General features: G+C 40.4%; 1 protein-coding gene across 1 annotated transcript; it reads right to left on the reverse strand.

Moving 5' to 3' along the window:
* Positions 1-10,728: 10,728 nt before the first annotated feature.
* Sin1 (SAPK-interacting protein 1) lies at positions 10,729-15,244 on the reverse strand. The gene is made up of 2 exons (XM_067777726.1): positions 14,350-15,244; positions 10,729-14,290 (listed from the first exon to the last, which is right to left on the reverse strand). Exons 1-2 carry the CDS (start codon positions 15,121-15,123, stop codon positions 13,286-13,288), a joined length of 1,779 nt encoding a protein of 592 aa, XP_067633827.1. The 5' UTR covers positions 15,124-15,244; the 3' UTR covers positions 10,729-13,285.
* Between the last annotated feature and the right edge of the window lie 4,855 nt (positions 15,245-20,099).

Here is a 20,099-nt window from a genome sequence, read left to right on the forward strand (position 1 = left end):
TACCATGTTTCATCCCTTTTTTCGTATTTGGTATAGAATTATGGCATTTTTTTCATTTTTCGTAATTTTCGATATCGATAAAGTGGGCGTGGTTATGGTCAGATTTCGCCCATTTTTTATACCAAGAAAAAGTGAGTTCAGGTAAGTACGTGGGCTAAGTTTAGTAAATATATATCGGATTTTGCTCAAGTTATTGTGTTAACGGCCGAGCGGAAGGACAGACGGTGGACTGTGTATAAAAACTGGGCGTGGCTTCCACCGATTTCGCCCATTTTCACAGAGAACAGTTACCGTCATAGAATCTATGCTCCTACCAAATTTGAGAAGGATTGGTAAATTTTTGTTCGACTTATGGCAATAAAAGTATTCTAGACAAACTAAATGAAAATGGGCGGAGCCACGCCCATTTTGAAATTTTCTTTTATTTTTGTATTTTGTTGCATCATATCATTACTGGAGTTGAATTTTGACTTAATTTACTTATATACAGTAAAGATATTAAATTTGTTGTTAAAATTTGAATTTTAAAAATTTTTTTTTAAAAAGTGGGCGTGTTCTTCATCCAATTTTGCTAATTTTTATTTAGCACATATAGAGTAATAGTAGTAACGTTCCTGCCAAATTTCATCGTGATATCTTCAACGACTGCCAAATTACAGCTTGCAAAACTTTTAAATTACCTTCTTGTAAAAGTGGGCGGTGCCACGCCCATTGTCCAAAATCTTACTAATTTTCTATTCTGCGTCATAACGTCAATCCATCTACGAAGTTTCGTCGCTTTATCTGTCTTTTGTAATGAATTATCGCACTTTTTCGGTTTTTCGAAATTTTCGATATCGAAAAAGTGGGCGTGGTTATAGTCCGATATCGTTCATTTTAAATAGCGATCTGAGATGAGTGCTCAGGAACCTACATACCAAATTTCATCAAGATACCTCAAAATTTACTCAAGTTATCGTGTTAACGGACGGACGGACGGACGGACGGACATGGCTCAATCAAATTTTTTTTCGATCCTGATTATTTTGATATATGGAAGTCTATATCTATCTCGATTCCTTTATATATGTACAACCAACCGTTATCCAATCAAACTTAATATACTCTGTGAGCTCTGCTCAACTGAGTATAAAAATAAATTTTCCTAAGATAATACTAAAATATAAATTTTTCCTACAATAAAATTTAAATAAACATAAAACTTCCCTAAAATTAAATTAAAATTAAATTAAAATAAAATTAAATTTAAATTTAATTAAAATTAAAATTAAATTAAATTAATTTTAAAATTAAAATAAAATAAAATAAAAATTAAAATTAAAATAAAATTAAATCAAAATTAATTTAAAATAAAAATAAAATGAGACGAACTAATAAAAAAAAGGTAAAAATACATATAAAAATTTAAATAAACTGAAGATAAAATTAAAGTTAAATAAATGGAAAAATAAATTAACAAATAAAATAATAAATAAGTGCACGCACATGACCCCTTGAGTTCTTTGTCGTGGTCCCTAAATCATTTTTATCTCCCTGAATAGGAATAGGCACAGAGCAGGCCAGGCTCAAAGGCCTAAACACACACACAAAACCGTACCGGCTAGATATTATTTAAGAAGCTGAAGAGGAAGCATAATTACGGTGCCGGACTTCACGCAAATACGCTTCTGTCCCGGCACCGAAGGATTTTTGGAGGATATATGTACAGCATCGACGAAGGGGCGGTTTTTTTTTGTTTTTTTTTTTTTTTTGGTATAATATCTGCATTTGTTTTTTTTTTTATTAGACGATTTAGTTTTCCGCATGTAAATTGATCTTGATCTGTTTATTTTTATTTGAGTTGATTTATCTTCAGATTTTTTTTCTGGCAAATAATTTTCGTGTAACCCTATGGTAAAACTTCTTAAGCTTTTGGTTTCCTAATTTTTGGCTAATATATATGTATAAATGTACACATATATGTCTAGAGATAAATACATATTATATGAATGTCACTAGGCGCTAACTTGGCACCACCTGTTTTTTTGTTCATGTTAATTTGTTCATTTTTTTATTTAGTTTTTTTTGGCAAGAATCACATTTCCCTCTTTTTTTTATTTGCCGATCATTAGTCTTTTCTTTAGAAAGATAAACTCACTCTCTCTTTACTCATAATCTTTAGTTTACTTGCTTCCATTTTCAATAGTTTTCATAAAGTTTTTTTTTTATTTTTTCGTTTTTATTTTTATCTGGTTAACATTCTTTCCTTCTAAATTACCTTTTCTTTTTCAGTGTTTCTCTACGGAATCACGATTCTCGTTTTGTTCAGTCACTTTTTTGTTCTTTCTTTTTAATTAAATTAATTAAATATTTTCTGTCCGCACAAGAAAAAAGAAGGAATATTCTGCTTTGATTCGGACCGCGACCGCATGTCCGAATAACGTCTAATCAAAATATCTCCTCTTCCATTGCCGGTAGTTGATTGGAAAACTTCCAACATAGAGTATCTTAGGTATATGATACATATGTATGTGCTCTTGAATTTTCAGCTACCCTCCCCCTCCGACGCAGGCGCCTTCGTTGCTGGTAAGATCGGTGAGTGCTAATATTTAAGGTACCACATTCCTGATACAATACACTATGTATACATTTGCACATATATATGTATAAACACAACCTTACCATAGCGAAGATTTTATTTTGGAGGTTTCACGAAACTAGAGACGCGGTGCGATAATTCCTATTTTTCGTTTTCGCTACTTTTATAAAATTTTCTTTTCGATTCTTAATTTACCGCGGGTCGAACGTCACAACAGTAATAATATTACATAACTTGGGTTTAAATTTTTATTATTTTATTCCTTTTTTTATTTAACCTTTTTTTGTATTTTTTTTTGCTTCACACGCATATAAATAGATGTATACATACATATATGTATTTAATATTTATTTTTATTGAAGTCAGGGTTAGGTATTAGTAATAAGTTAGATTAATAGATATTTTTTTGGATTCCAATTAATTTTAGTCTGAATTTATTTTCATGAATTTGTAGTTCAATTAAATTAATTATATAATAAATTAATTGTAAAATTTCCAGTTGAAATCTGATTGTTTTCTTCATTTGGTCATTGGATCGTTTGGTCTCGCTTTGAATGGGTTGAAGTCCAAATAATATGTCGGGCTAGATAGACTTCTAATTGGTGTAGGTGTTAAACGGGTGCCTAAGAGGGGACGTGGATGTGAGGTTACCATGACAGACAAGACGGGTTAGGGACATAGGATATTAACGGATGACTCCACCTGACACGGACAGGCCTTCCCTTCCAGCTTTTCTCTTTATCCCCCATGTTTCTCTCCTAGGCATAAACTCAAATTTGTTTATATAACTGTAGGTAAGGCTGGTGAGCAAAAACTCACCCCACCCGACGAGCTAGCAGGGGCTTGCCAGCATGCCACATGCCACCTCCGCCTTACCCCAACAGCCAGTTATATAACAGCTTCCTACTATAAGTCGTTTCTTCTATTTAGTCCGCCAACATCTCGCTCCTGCTGCCCGCCTGTAGGTTAAAATTCCATAGATCGTGGTGGGCATTGAAATCGCCTAAGATAATGAGATTATCGCCAGTGAGTAGTGCGCTGATGTTAGGGTAGTATCCACTGGGGTAACAGGTGACAGGATGATGTAGATGTTGATGATTTCTAAATTTACATCGCCTGACCGGACAGATATGCCTTGACGTTCCAGGACACTGTTCCTGCGGCTGATGTCGGGATCAAATATATTATATTGTACTGAGTGGTGGGTGATAAACGCGAGACCGCCTCCATTTCCGCTCTCGCGATCTTTTTGTGGACGTTATACCCAGAGCAGGTCTGCAAAGCCGATCTTGCCGTGAGTTTGGTATCTTGGACCGCTGCAATGCGGATGTTATGCCGCTTCATAAAATCAACTATCTCCGTGATCTTCCCAGTTAACCCATTAGATGCAAGTGCTAAGGCGCAGACTACGGGACGCCCTTGGGCGTAGACGGCAAGGAACCGTAAAAGATTTGTAAAAGTTATGTGGACATCGGGTTGCAACTATCCCTTACACGTGACACACTGACAAGAATGTGACTGTCCAGAAAGATTATGTGTGGGAGGGACGCAACAAATTAAATGGGGTTACACTGAAATGGCAGATCACATCGAAGATACCAGACTCAAATGCCGGGCAAAGGAACATCAAAAATTTAAAAAGTTTTCCTATGCGGTGTCACCCGTCGGTAGTAGTTTGGCAAACACTCCGAATGTATTGTTGCATTAACAGCTGCTGTTCGGAGTCTGCATAATAAAGGTTTAGGGATTACATTCATCGAGGCAATGTGGTTTACGTTGAAACATGCATCTATTGTTCCCTTATGTTTGCAGACATTATAGTACTTTCTCTTAATACGAGGTACGACATAAGCCATATCTGACGTTATTTGTAAGTCGAAGGAGATGAAGAGAGAATGTGCTGATTGACTAGATACTCTTGGATTGCCTATCTAAAGCTAGAAAGGCTGCCTTTAAAATTTTATATTTTTAATGCAATTTGTCAAAAATGAGCTGGGTGTATAACTTAATCCCGACTTACAAAATCCCGAAACCCTAAATCCCGAAACACATAATCCCGACACGACCAAATCCCGACAAAAAAATCCCGACAACATGTAAATCGGGGACTTTAACATTTTTTATATATTTTGTCAGTATTTTTGAATAAGCTGGATTCAGTTTTCACTCAGTGATAAAACGATGCCATAAAAAATACACATCTTCGGTATTATTATATTATTTTGGGCACCCCTTTTGCGTAGGCTACCTTCGGCAGCGACTCATAAAAATAATGCTTAGCCGATCCAACAGTATATCTGCGATCCACAGTATATCTGCGCAGAATACTTTACTGCGTAGGCGGCCTTCGGCCGCGCTTCATAAAAGTAACCCTTAGCCGATCCAACACTGGCTACGCGATCCACAGTATGTCTGCGCAGAACACTTATCTGCGTAGGCGGCCTTCGGCCACGCTTCATAAAGATATCCCTTAGCCGATCCAACACCGGCTGCGCCATGCACAGTAATTCTGCCTAGAACACCTTTCTGCACAGGCGGCCTTCGGCCGCACTTATAAAAAATAACCCTGGGCTACGCCATGCCAAGTCCAGGTGTGTGGTATAACCGTGGCTACCGCCAAGGTGATGTCCTTCTGCGTAGTACACCCTTCTGCGTAGGCGGCTTTCGGCCGCACTTTAAATAACCCTTAGCCGATCCAACACCGGCTACGCGATCCACAGTATACCTACGTAGAACACTTTACTTCGTAGGCGGCCTTCGGCCGCGCTTCATAAAAATAACCCTTAGCCGATCCAACACAGGCTACGCGATCCACAGTATTTCTGCGTAGGCGGCCCTCTTTGATTCCACTGGCGTTATTGCACGTCGCATAAATTGTTACTAGTGTTACACTTTACCCTAAATCACTGTATATAACTTTATAATTTTAAAAATGGTTTTAACATAAATACTTATCAGAAAAATGTCATTACTTCAAAAGCTCTCGAAATAAATTTAGTTTGGTATTTGCTACAAAAAAGAAATAATATAAAAAATGTGAGCTGCTATTTTGGTAATTGCTGTAATTGAGGTAAATATATATGGCACGACCTGCAAACTAAAACCCATACTCATAACTTATTCAGGATAAATACTTTTACAGAGCAGTAATGGACGAAGTGACTATTATAAAATCCAACAAAGGAGGAATCAAGCTCTGTGTTAATGGTTATATGTACCATGTAGACAAACGAGATGGCAGAGTGCATTGGTGTTGTGACAAACGCAAGACTAATTTCTGCATGGGAAGAGCAACTACCTTAACTGATGAGAATGGAGAGCACACTTTAATTAATTCTAGTTTGGAACGCAGCCATGATCCCTTTGCTGCTGATCTTGATGTTGGTAAGGCTGCCAATTCTCTTAAGAGAAAGTCGTCAAATTCGATAGGAAAACCATGTCAGATAACTTCCACCATAACCGCCGAGTGCAAACAACATAGCAGAAAATATTTGCCTTCAGCGCGTGCACAACAACAAAAAATATATAGATCGCGACAAAAATTGCAATTAAGGAACTCACAATATATTGAAGAGCTAGAAATACCACAGCATTTAAAATATGTCAACGAAGCATTTTTTATTTATATAAGGCTTTGAAGAGATTTACAAGGTATAATCGAAACAGCTGTCGCCTTGTCCGTCCTGATGTCACGTTGTTTAAATTTTTCCCAAATTATTAAATAAAAAAAATTATAAAATTAAAAAATTGCTTCAAATAAATGTTTTCATACATTTAAAAAAGCAATATGGGCAATCCCCGATTATTAAAAATAATACAAACAGACAAAATTGGTTAATTCGTTGTAGTTCTATAAATAGAACGAAAACAGCAACAAAAACCAAAGTTTCTTTGAAAACCGCCGTACCAAGCATAGCTTTAACACATAATTGCATACGAAGTATGCAATGTGTAAAAGATTAAAATATGCATAAAGAAGGCAATTGGGAAAGACTTCAAAACAGGCATGACGTAGCTGAATGCGTTTACAACCATTTCAACTATCGTAGGGGTGCGAGTTCGACTCCCACTCCCGGGAGAAAAGGCTTTGAAGAGATTTACAAGGTATAATCGAAACAGCTGTCGCCTTGTCCGTCCTGATGTCACGTTGTTTAAATTTTTCCCAAATTATTAAATAAAAAAAATTATAAAATTAAAAAATTGCTTCAAATAAATGTTTTCATACATTTAAAAAAGCAATATGGGCAATCCCCGATTATTAAAAATCATACAAACAGACAAAATTGGTTAATTCGTTGTAGTTCTATAAATAGAACGAAAACAGCAACAAAAACCAAAGTTTCTTTGAAAACCGCCGTACCAAGCATAGCTTTAACACATAATTGCATACGAAGTATGCAATGTGTAAAAGATTAAAATATGCATAAAGAAGGCAATTGGGAAAGACTTCAAAACAGGCATGACGTAGCTGAATGCGTTTACAACCATTTCAACTATCGTAGGGGTGCGAGTTCGACTCCCACTCCCGGGAGAAAAGGCTTTGAAGAGATTTACAAGGTATAATCGAAACAGCTGTCGCCTTGTCCGTCCTGATGTCACGTTGTTTAAATTTTTCCCAAATTATTAAATAAAAAAAATTATAAAATTAAAAAATTGCTTCAAATAAATGTTTTCATACATTTAAAAAAGCAATATGGGCAATCCCCGATTATTAAAAATCATACAAACAGACAAAATTGGTTAATTCGTTGTAGTTCTATAAATAGAACGAAAACAGCAACAAAAACCAAAGTTTCTTTGAAAACCGCCGTACCAAGCATAGCTTTAACACATAATTGCATACGAAGTATGCAATGTGTAAAAGATTAAAATATGCATAAAGAAGGCAATTGGGAAAGACTTCAAAACAGGCATGACGTAGCTGAATGCGTTTACAACCATTTCAACTATCGTAGGGGTGCGAGTTCGACTCCCACTCCCGGGAGAAAAGGCTTTGAAGAGATTTACAAGGTATAATCGAAACAGCTGTCGCCTTGTCCGTCCTGATGTCACGTTGTTTAAATTTTTCCCAAATTATTAAATAAAAAAAATTATAAAATTAAAAAATTGCTTCAAATAAATGTTTTCATACATTTAAAAAAGCAATATGGGCAATCCCCGATTATTAAAAATCATTTTTTATTTTGTCAGTGAAAAAATTTGATGGCCAGTTCATCATTTTAATGGCTACTTTCGACAACATACGTTTGCTGTCGAAATCCAATATATGGATTATGGATGGGAATTTTAAAGTTGTGCCATCATTACTAAGGCAACTTTTACCATTCAAGGGCGTATTGGTTGCCATAGCTGCAATGAAATAGTTCCATTAGTTTATTGTTTAATGTCGGAGAAGACCGAGCAGTGCTATTTTGAGTTCGTAAATGAACTCTTAAATGTTTCTTCAAGCCATAACATTACCCTTCAGCCCAACCTTATTCTTTCTGAGTTTGAAAGAGTAGGCGTTAAAGTTTTTCCATCATATTTTCCCGATGCCAAATATAAAGGTTGTTTTTTTCATTTTGGCAAGATATTATGGCGTAGGGTTCAAAAAGAGAAACTGGAAAGGAAATATGGAACAGATGAGGTTTTTGCACTTCAAATAAAACAACTAAAGGCTCTTGCTTTTGTTCCCGCTGATGAGATTCCAGAATATTTTGAAGCTATTAACAATGGGAGCAAAGATTATTTGAAATTAGCAAAATTTTTAGAAGTCAACTATATATATGGAAAAGCATAAAAACGAGGAAATAAAGCTCTTGCACCCATTTATTTGCCAAAATTTTGGTCAGTATATGATAACGTATTATTTAATCTCCCTAGAACTCAAAACAATCTCGAAGTCTGGCATAGAAGACTTTTTGCTTTAATTGGTCATGCAAAAACAAATATTTATAATTTAGTTGAGAACTTAATTAAAGAACAAATAACAGTTGAAACAAAAATTGAAAATGTAAACGTGGGTGAAAAACAACCAAAAAGACGCTCTAATGAAAAAAAAAAAAACTGTTTAAAAACATTACTTCCACAGGAAAGACCGCGAGAGCGGAAATGGAGGCGGCCTCGCGTTTATTATACACCACTCTGTGCAATATCATATATTTGATCCTGGCATCGACCGCAGTGACAATGTCTTAGAACGTCAAGGCCTATCTGTCCGGTCAGGCGATGCAAACCTAGAAATCATCAACATCTACATCCCTCCTGTCACCTGTTGCCCCAGTGGATACCGCCCTAATATCGAGGCCTTACTCACTGGCAACAATCGCATTATCTTAGGCGATTTCAATGCCCATCACGACCTATGGCATTCAAACTTGCGGGCGGACAGTAGGGGAGAGATGTTGGCGGATCAAATAGACGAAACGACGTTCTGCACAATAAACGGAGACGCCCCCACACGTATGGTAGGAAGCTGTCATAGCTCGCCAGATATCTCAATCGTGAGCGCAGAACTCGTAAACTGCGTCAACTGGCAGCCGATGGTAACATTGGCATCCGACCACCTGCCCATACTTATTTCGTTCGAGCGTACCGCCGACTTCATCGTCACCGAAAAACGAACTTTCATAAACATCAAAAAAGGAAAGTGGGAAGAATATAAATCAGCAACAGACAGCAGCTTTGCTGCCCTCCCTATCCCGACTGATGCCTTCCGTAAGGTCATTGAATCCACCTCGGCACATTTCATTCCCGCCGGGAGAATTCCCGAAATCCGGCCCCACTTCCCGGCGGAGGCCCCGAGCTTAGCGAGGGAACGCGACCTTATAAGACAGCTTGATCCAGGCGACCCCCAAATAAGGGATATAAACCAACGCATCAGATTGCTTGTGGACGAACACAAGCGGGCGAAATGGGAAGAGCACCTAAGCGCTTTCTGCCGACAATATATAATGCATCCTACGGTCGACAAAGATAGACGGAGAGCCAATAGACACGCACATAAACACAAACTCAGCGCGTCACCAATTACCATCACCGCTAGAGAGGTTGAGGACGCCATTGGTCGCGCTAAACCATCCAAAGCAGTGGGCCCAGACGGCATAGCCATGCCGATGCTTAAAAACCTAGGGAAAGAGGGTTTCAAATATTTAGCGCATGTCTTCAACCTGTCTCTTTCCACCTTTGTCATACCCGAGAAATGGAAAACGGCCAAGGTGGTCCCGCTACTAAAGCCTGGGAAACCAGCTAACGTAGGTGAGTCATATCGTCCGATATCTCTCCTATCGCCAGTGGCAAAGACGCTTGAAGCCATTTTGCTCCCTTATTTCCAAGCACATTTGCAGCTAGCTTCTCATCAGCATGACTTCAGAAAACTCCATAGCACTACCTCCGCGCTAAATGTCATTAGCACCCAGATAAATTGCGGTTTGAATCAATATCCCCACCATAGAACAGTACTCGTAGCGTTAGACCTATCAAAAGCTTTTGATACGGTCAACCATGGCTCGTTACTGCAAGACCTGGAAGGGTCTACCCTTCCCCCATGTCTTAAAAGGTGGACCGCAAATTATCTGGGTGGTCGGCAGGCATCGGTGCAATTCAGAAACGAAACATCAAAACAAAGGAGAATTAAGCAAGGGGTGCCACAGGGTGGTGTCCTATCCCCGCTTCTGTTTAATTTCTACATATCTAAGCTACCTTCACCACCGGAAGGAGTCACAATCGTTTCCTACGCCGATGACTGCACAATAATGGCCACAGGCCCAGGCCCAAAGATCGATGAGCTATGCAATAAAATAAACGGCTATCTCCCTGATCTCTCCAGTTTTTTCGCCTCGCGAAACCTGGCATTGTCACCGACTAAATCTTCCGCGACCTTATTTACAACATGGACGCCCCAAATGTCGACCATATTGAACATCCACGTCGATGGCACTACGCTACCGACTGTCCTACACCCCAAAATCTTGGGTGTGACGTTTGATCAGGATCTACATTTTGGTGCGCACGCAACCGCAATTGTTCCAAGAATTCAGAGCCGTAATAAAATCCTCAAATCCCTTGCTGGCAGTACATGGGGAAAAGATAAAGAAACGCTCTTGACCACATACAAAGCAATTAGCCAGCCGATTACGTGCTACGCGTCACCCATATGGTCGCCAAGCCTAAAAACCACCCACTGGAAGAAACTACAGGCCTGCCAAAATACTGCTCTCAGAATCGCCACGGGCTGTCTTCTTATGTCCCCAGAACACCATCTGCATAATGAGGCGAGAATACTACCCATCAGGGAGAGAAATGAGATGCTGACCAAACAGTTTCTGTTGAATACCCAGAAACCTGGGCATCCCAACAGACATCTGATTGACGAACCAGCACCGCCTCGGGGCCTAAGGAGTCATCTCCGTAAGCATTTTGAGGAAATACGGCACCTGAGAACCCAGCCGTATGAAGCGGAAAAACACAAGCAGGTCCTTGGTGAACTCCATAGACAGGCGTCGGACCTTTATGTCGGGAATTGCCCGGTGAATCCAGTACTTGAAGAAAAATATCCAGAACTCGCAGAAGGGGAACGCATACTCCCCAAGGAAACGCGTGTCACTCTTGCTCAACTTCGTTCTGGATACTGTAACAGGTTAAACTCTTACCTATCCAGAATCAACCCCGACATACAAAATGTATGCCCTGCTTGCAATGTGTCCCCACATGACACCAACCATCTCTTTAATTGTAATGTGGAACCAACGCCTCTAACACCCCTTTCCTTATGGGCCACCCCTGTTGAAACGGCAAGTTTCCTTGGACTCCCGTTAGAGGATATTGATGACAATTTGTGATCGGTCGCGGCTATTAGATGGGGCGAGCATTGCTACAACAACAACAACATTACTTTTTGAAAAAGATAATTATTCTAAGAAGATTTTTTAAAAAATTTAGCAATACGTTTGCGTCTACAATAAAGTCATATTTCTTATATTATTTACTACATATATATATTTGCATTAAGTTTTCTCTTAATTAATTTTCTCATTTACGTTGACTTGTAATTTCATAATCTGAATAAAATTTAGAAAGAATAATAATTTTATAATTTTCTATTATTCTTCTAACAATTTCAACTAAAATTTGTTTAATAACGAAATTTTAGTAAATTTGTGTGGATTATGTGCTGTCGGGATTTTGAGTTGTCGGGATATTGTGTTGTCGGGATTTCGTTATGTCGAGATTTTGCTATGTCTGGATTGTGTCTTGTCGGGATTTCTGTGTTTGCGTAATAAATTATTCTACAAAAATATTCCAGAAAAAAATTTACTGAGGGTCGCTAGATAAATGAAGTTTAGATCTTGAGGTTCGAGTTAGGAATGATATACATAGAAAAATACCCAACCAATTGCAAACTTTTGTTCCTCGACAACACAATAATATTTTAACTTCGGTAACGTTTTACAAGACGGTGCACCACCTAATTTTTATCAAAAATTATCAACAGTGGTATCAAAATACGAGTCTCGACCTCCGCTTTAAGAATCCGAAAGCGGAAGTCAAAAATTTTATTTCTGTCGAAAGTAATTTACAAATAACCATAAAATGACCCCGGGAGGGTCCGAAATATGGGGCCCGATCCATAGTTTTTTTGCATAGAACACCTTTCTGCGTTGGCGGCCTTCGGTCGCGCTTATAAAAAATTACCCTGGGTGGGTCCGACACCGGTTTGGGGATCAAAACTAAATGCGCTTATAATACCTTTCGGCATTAGTGTGTGTGTGTGTACAACAAATCTGGCAAAGAAACAACAACCACATGAAAATTTGAACCGATTTTTTGCTTATATCTTCTGACAGAAATAAAAATTTAAATTTTCGCTTTCAGATTCTAAAAACGGGGGTCGAAACGCGTCTTTTGATACCACCTTTGATAATTTTTGATAAAAATTAGGTGGTGCATCGTCTTGTAAAACGTTACCTTAACTTCTTCTTTTTTAAATCAAGTAAAATTTTGGTCTGTAAATAAAATGCAAGGTTGTTGGATACTTTTTCTATAGCATTCCGTACTCAAACCTAAAATTTTCTTTTCTTAAGCTGCCCTAAGGGAATTTTTCGGAGAATAGTTTTGTAGCATAATTCATTCCGGAAAAATCCTAGTTGTAAGTAGCACTTTAAGCACAGTTAAAGGAATAGGGTTAGGGATATGCCATTTAAATGCGATCGCCTGTTTTTTTGATTGGCAACTTGTCGTGATCTCATATGAGGTTAGATATCGCTATTCCGTATCTTTTTATATCTATCTGGAACATAAATCGACTAGAAGCAAATTTTTTTTTATTAATAATTTGCTGGCCAGGAAGGGGTTTACGTGCCAAAAAGCAAAAAAATGAGAGTTACATAATTTTTGGTTCGCCCCTACTGCAATAATATAGAATGCCCCATTGTGTCATATTTGCGCGTATAGCGGATAACGCATTTAAATAATATTAAATTATTGATCAATGCTTTCACATTTTTAATGTTAACTTGAAATTTAAGTAAATCATTGTTGTTGTACCAGTAAAAAAAGCCTTTCTTCTTATTTTGTATAACTAAAAATAATAATAATAATTTAAGTAACATGATTACTCAAAATGGACATTTGCCGACTTATACTGCGAATTCATTTCGTACTGCTTGCTGCTTTCGATAACACAAGAATCCATATCTGACGAAAATAGTGCCAGTACAAACGTAGATACTACATCTTCAAATGTTTCTTCGCTTGACTTCTTTCCAGTTTTCGTTCCCTTGATTGTAGGAATTCACGCCGAACCTCACTGGATTTCATTTTTAAAATGCAACTTAATTTATTAAGAATATGTTCGGCAGTGTGAGAATCTGCTTCAAAGTCGTAATGCTTAAAACGCATATGAGAATTATGATGATTTGAGGCATTACCGACACAACTTGAGCTAGTTGAAAAAATACCAAAGGGTGATGAAACATGTACGTGATGATCTGTATTACTAGGTGAATGTGAAGTTGGTACGCCACCACCAATCCCGGTATCAGTATTATGTGTGGTTGACTTTAAGTCTGAGTTCGTTCTACTGCTAATTGTGGACGACGAAGAGGAAGACTTAAGCCATATGCGAAGCGTTGCCTTTAAATTGCGCTTCTCGATTATTTCACAATATGCGACGGCATCAATTGTATAGGTGACAGCCTTTTGTTTACTCCAAAATTTGGCGTTCTTATGTTGGTCAATTTCGATTCGATCACCTGAAATCCCAAGTGTTACTTCCGTTTTAAAGAAAGGTTTTTCGATTATGTTTAGACGATATGTACGATACATAGGTGCTTCCAACATATCATTATGAGTCATAAGACGTTCTTCATAATCATCATTGTTACTTATAGTAAGACAGTTAGAGTCGCCTTCATCACCTCCTTCGCCATTTTTTGGATATATTTCTTGTATAGAGCGTACAGCCGCCGCTGCCACTCTCGCTTTGTCATCTTCAGATGTCATAGATTTTGTTGCTAAATTGTTGGCATAATCAACGCGTATTACTTGAGCCAATGGCCTACGTTCCGCCAATTTTAGATGAGAAAAGCCAAACTTGGAACAAGGTTCCCTGTTATCAAGTGGTGGAAAGTCTTCCATACCATCTTCCTTCATGTATAAAGCATAATGCCTAATTGATTTTAACGGAATCTCGGGGTACTGTATTGTTGCTTTGTAACATACAAGGCCAATTACCTAATTATATGTTGAGAAATATTAGCACACCTAGCAAACATGTCAAAGCTCCAACTTACCTCAATTATCTTTGCGCTGGCTAGTACGCAAATTTTTATTGGATAGTTACGATCTCTATCCGGCAGCATACTTAGAAAGACATGTATGCTTTTCGTTTGTATTCCTGTCATATAAGTGCCATCAAATCGTGCATATTCCATAAATTTATTTTGAGCTTGTTTGGGACTATTCGCTAATTGTAGAGCGAGTTTACTTTTTATTGTTGATGCGGTACCGCTATCACCTCCTGCATCATCAGTTACATCAACACCTTTGTCAAATCTTCCCTGATTGGTACTGCCATTCTGAAGCACCGGATGACTTATTGCTTTCTTTACAAAAAAATCACTTCGCTCTGGTGGAACAACATCGTCATCATAATTTACACTCTTTATTTTGGCTGCCTTTCTGCGTGCTAAATCCATCTTTTCAAGCTTTTGTGCAGTATTTGAACGAAAGCGATGTGCTCCTATTTCTGGGAACATTTGAATTTCGAATGACTGTGTCGTTAAATCCATATCTTCATCATCACTTTGATCAAGTCCCGGATAGCACACAAAGTCCACCTCCTGTAGAGGCAAATCTAATGTATGTTGAGATTGCGGCTTACTGCCAATGGATTTGTTGTTTTGCTGCCTGCTTTGGCTTTTATCATTTGCCTGATATTTACGCAAAAAATGTTTCGGCATGTCGTCACTGAGCATCACCGTCTCACACATCCCCGATTCGTCAGTTGAAATGAAGGAGTTTCGTATGTGAGAAAGCAGCCAATGCTGATTGCAATAAGTTGCCATTTTCACTGCGTTAGTAAACAATTACACTTAAAACAAATGTTATAAACACAAAAACGAAGTCTTAACTAAATTAATGACAATTATGACAACATATGTATTGCAAAATGTGGTTACCGTAACGTTGAAAATTAGTGGGTTTAAGCGGCAGTTACCCACCGACTTGTGCCGTACGTACGTTTAACCGAACGCTCAAGCCCGTAGGAATCAATGTGTATCTGTGTACATGTACATAACATATTTGTGTGTGTATTGTTTACAGCAAAGCACTGTTGCCACTGACCAGTTTGCATGCATGCTTATGCAAACATTAACTTTTGGAATTACAATTTTTCATTGTGCAAATGGCAGAAACAAATACTGAATAAGAATTTGTAGTTCATTTATTTGTAACCTCCAATTTTATATAATAATTTTAGGATAATTCAACAAAATTTTAAACAATCATTAGGCATTTTTGTATAATAACTGCAATTTGTCCAAACATAGCACACCAAATATTTAACAGGCAACTCTGTCTTGTGAGAGAGCGATCAGCTGACCCGTTCTTACGAAAAAAATCAAATTGTTTTGATTTCTAAGTTCCGACCTACGTACGAACGTGCGTTGACCGTCGGTGAGTTTTCGTTTACATTGCACACTCATAAGATAGGTCGTATCAGCTGACATGTTTTTTGTACGTACGTTCGTGAGTAACTGCCGCTTTACTCTACAATATAGCAGTGACGACATCACCATTGTGCGAGATCACAAACACAACTGAAGGGCCCAACACATACGATTTTTGATGCAGCATCGTGCGCTGACAGATGAGTTTATTCGCTTCCCAAGGCAGTCGGTTCTATGTACCGGAGCGACTCGGGATTTTTCCCGACCAAGGACGGTCATTTCAGTGTGACCCATTTAATTTGTTTCGTCCCTCCTACAAATTGTCATCCTCCCAGCAGCTCCTTGCAGCAGGACTGCTACATATTCTCTTACTCCGGGAAGGTATCGAACCCAATCCGGGTCCGTCTCCTGACCCCGGTCCTGAGAAATGGTTTTGCTGCATTTGCCAGAAAAGAATCTTTTTAGGACGGTCATACTCTGTTCAGCGTGCTTCGTGCAAGGGATGGTTGCATCGGACAGGTTGTTCTGGGCTTGATCCCAAAACCCCACGTCCACGTAACTTTTATAAATCTTTTGTGGCTCCTTGCTGCTCACGCCCAAGGGCGTCCCGTAGTCTACGCCTAAGCCCCCCCCCCTCCCCACTACCTTCCAGCAGCCTCGCTGCTCAGCAAGCCACAACAAGTACCCGCTGCTGCTCGCGCCCCACGGCGCCAACAACTCAAACAGCTGATACCACTCATAACTACTACCTTCGTAGTAGAGCTGGTAGCAATGCTGAGCATTAGCCCCTGCCCCCGTCTTCTTCTCCCCCCCTCTTTTCTGGCAGCAATAGTGCAGGTCAGGGAAACAGACTCTTAGTCCCTACCTCCGTTTGCACCGTCTGCCAGCACAGAATATATAGGTTTGCGACATCCACTCAATGCAGCTCCTGCCTTGGGTGGTGCCACTTTCCTAGGTGTTCTGGTCTCCGCGACGGCAACCCCTCGACGGGTTTCATCGCGCCATGTTGCCAGGTCGCAAACCCAAATCATCCGGGTACCCCAATACTTGCCCAAGGGCGCCCAGTCCCAAGGCCACAACAGCAATTGCGTCCTGGCCTTCCAAAACCTAGGCGTGGTCACCCGTCACTTACCCCTAGAGTGGCGGCGTCACCCCTCATGCACTTCAGAATTCTGCAGTTAAACTGTAATGGACTAACTGGGAAGATTACGGAGATAGTCGATTTCATGAAGCGGCACAACATCCGCATTGCTGCGATTCAAGAGACTAAACTCACAGCAAGATCTGCATTGCAGACCTGCTCTGGGTATAATGTCCACAGGAAGGACCGCGAGAGCGGAAATGGAGGCGGCCTCGCGTTTATTATACACCACTCTGTGCAATATCATATATTTGATCCTGGCATCGACCGCAGGGACAATGTCTTAGAACGTCAAGGCCTATCTGTCCGGTCAGGCGATGCAAATCTAGAAATCATCAACATCTACATCTCTCCTGTCACCTGTTGCCCCAGTGGATACCGCCCTAAAATCAAGGCCTTACTCACTGGCAACAATCGCATTACCTTAGGCGATTTCAATGCCCATCACGACCTATGGCATTCAAACTTGCGGGCGGGCAGTAGGGGTGAGATGTTGGCGTATCAAATAGAAGAAACGACGTTCTGCACAATAAACGGGGACGCCCCACACGTGTGGTAGGAAGCTGTCATAGCTCGCCAGATATCTCAATCGTGAGCGCAGAACTCGTAAACTGCGTCAACTGGCAGCCGATGGTAACATTGGCATCCGACCACCTGCCCATACTTATTTCGTTGGAGCGTACCGCCGACTTCATCGTCACCGAAAAACGCACTTTCATAAACTTCAAAAAAGGAAAGTGGGAAGAATATAAATCTGCAACAGACAGCAGCTTTGCTGCCTTCCCTATCCCGACTGATGCCCGCCAAGGGGAGCGTGCCTTCCGTAAGGTCATTGAATCCGCCTCGGCACATTTCATTCCCGCCGGGAGAATTCCCGAAATCCGGCCCCACTTCCCGGCGGAGGCCGCGAGCTTAGCGAGGGAACGCGACCTTATAAGACAGCTTGATCCAGACGACCCCCAAATAAGGGATATAAACCAATGCATCAGATTGCTTGTGGACGAACACAAGCGGGCGAAATGGGAAGAGCACCTAAGAGGTTGTAACCTCTCTACCGGTGTAGGTAAACTTTGGTCCACCGTAAAGTCCCTATCGAATCCGACTAAGCACAAAGACAAAGTTTCCATCGCCTTTGGCGATAAGGTGCTGTTGGATGCGAAAAATGCGCGAGACAAGCACATAAACACAAATTCAGCGCGTCACCAATCACCATCACCGCTAGAGAGGTTGAGGACGCCATTGGTCGCGCTAAACCATCCAAAGCAGTGGGCCCAGACGGCATAGCCATGCCGATGCTTAAAAACCTAGGGAAATAGGGTTTCAAATATTTAGCGCATGTCTTCAACCTGTCTCTCTCCACCTTTGCCATACCCGAGAAATGGAAAATGGCCAAGGTGGTCCCGCTACTAAAGCCTGGGAAACCAGCTAACGTAGGTGAGTCATATCGTCCGATATCTCTCCTATCGCCAGTGGCAAAGACGCTTGAAGCCATTTTGCTCCCTTATTTCCAAGCACATTTGCAGGTAGCCCCTCATCAGCATGGCTTCAGAAAACTCCATAGCAATACCTCCGCGCTAAATGTCATTAGCACCCAGATAAATTGCGGTTTGAATCAATACCCCCACCATAGAACAGTACTCGTAGCGCTAGACCTATCAAAAGCCTTTGATACGGTCAACCATGGCTCATTACTGCACGACCTGGAAGGGTCTACCCTTCCCCCATGTCTTAAAAGGTGGACCGCAAATTATCTGGGTGGTCGGCAGGCATCGGTGCAATTCAGAAACGAAACATCAAAACCAAGGAGAATTAAACAAGGGGTGCCACAGGGTGGTGTCCTATCCCCACCTTTGTTTAATTTCTACATATCTAAGCTACCTTCACCACCGGAAGGAGTCACAATCGTTTCCTACGCCGATGACTGCACAATAATGGCCACAGGCCCAGGCCCAGAGATCGATGAGCTATGCAATAAAATAAACGGCTAACTCCCTGATCTCTCCAGTTTTTTCGCCTCGCGAAACCTGGCATTGTCACCGACTAAATCTTCCGCGACCTTATTTACAACATGGACGCCCCAAATGTCGACCATATTGAACATCCACGTCGATGGCACTACTCTACCGACTGTCCTACACCCCAAAATCTTGGGTGTGACGTTTGATCAGGATCTACATTTTGGTGCGCACGCAACCGCAATTGTTCCGAGAATTCAGAGCCGTAATAAAATCCCCAAATCCCTTGCTGGCAGTACCTGGGGAAAAGATAAAGAAACGCTCATGACCACATACAAAGCAATTAGCCAGCCGATTACGTGCTACGCGTCACCCATATGGTCGCCAAGCCTAAAAACTTCCCACTGGAAGAAACTACAGGCCTGCCAAAATACTGCTCTCAGAATCGCCACGGGCTGTCTTCTTATGTCCCCAGAACACCATCTGGATAATGAGGCGAGAATACTCCCCATCAGGGAGAGAAATGAGATGCTGACCAAACAGTTTCTGTTGAATACCCAGAAACCTGGGCATCCCAACAGACATCTCATTGACGAACCAGCACCGCCTAGGGGCCTAAGGAGTCATCTCCGTAAGCATTTTGAAGAAATACGGCACCTGAGAACCCAGCCGTATGAAGCGAAAAAACACAAGCCGGTCCTTGGTGAACTCCATAGACAGGCGTCGGACCTTTATTTCGGGAATTGCCCGGTGAATCCAGTACTTGAAGAAAAATATCAAGAACTCGCGGAAGAGGAACGCATACTCCCCAGAGAAACGCGTGTCACTCTTGCTCAACTTCGTTCTGGATACTGTAACAGGTTAAACTCTTACCTATCCAGAATTAACCCCGACATACAAAATGTATGCCCCGCTTGCAATGTGTCCCCACATGACACCAACCATCTCTTTAATTGTAATGTGGAACCAACGCCTCTAACACCCCTTTCCTTATGTTCCACCCTGTTGAAACGGCAAGTTTCCTTGGACTCCCGTTAGAGGATATTGATGACAATTTGTGATCGGTCGCGGCTATTAGGTAGGGCGAGCATTGCTACAACAACAACAACAAGATGAGTTTATTAAAAATATTTGCGTGAGAGCGACGACCCTACAAGACAGGTACCCGTTACCTAATCGATTACTTAATCGTTACCAATAACTTGGTCACCAATTATCGTCTTAATGACTTTTACATTGCTGTCGGGAAAAAGGTAACGCATGCGCTCTCTCAA

The sequence above is a fragment of the Eurosta solidaginis genome, chromosome 3 (assembly GCF_040869045.1).
Source record: "Eurosta solidaginis isolate ZX-2024a chromosome 3, ASM4086904v1, whole genome shotgun sequence".
NCBI classification, from domain to species: domain Eukaryota; kingdom Metazoa; phylum Arthropoda; class Insecta; order Diptera; family Tephritidae; genus Eurosta; species Eurosta solidaginis.

What these genes read in the sequence shown, in the direction of transcription:
- Sin1 (XM_067777726.1), bottom strand. Translation starts at nt 15,123, where the DNA reads ATGGCAACTTATTGCAATCAGCATTGGCTGCTTTCTCACATACGAAAC. An exon ending in CCAGCGCAAAGATAATTGAG is followed by an intron (nt 14,291 to 14,349) that starts GTAAGTTGGAGC and finishes ACATATAATTAG; the next exon opens with GTAATTGGCCTTGTATGTTA.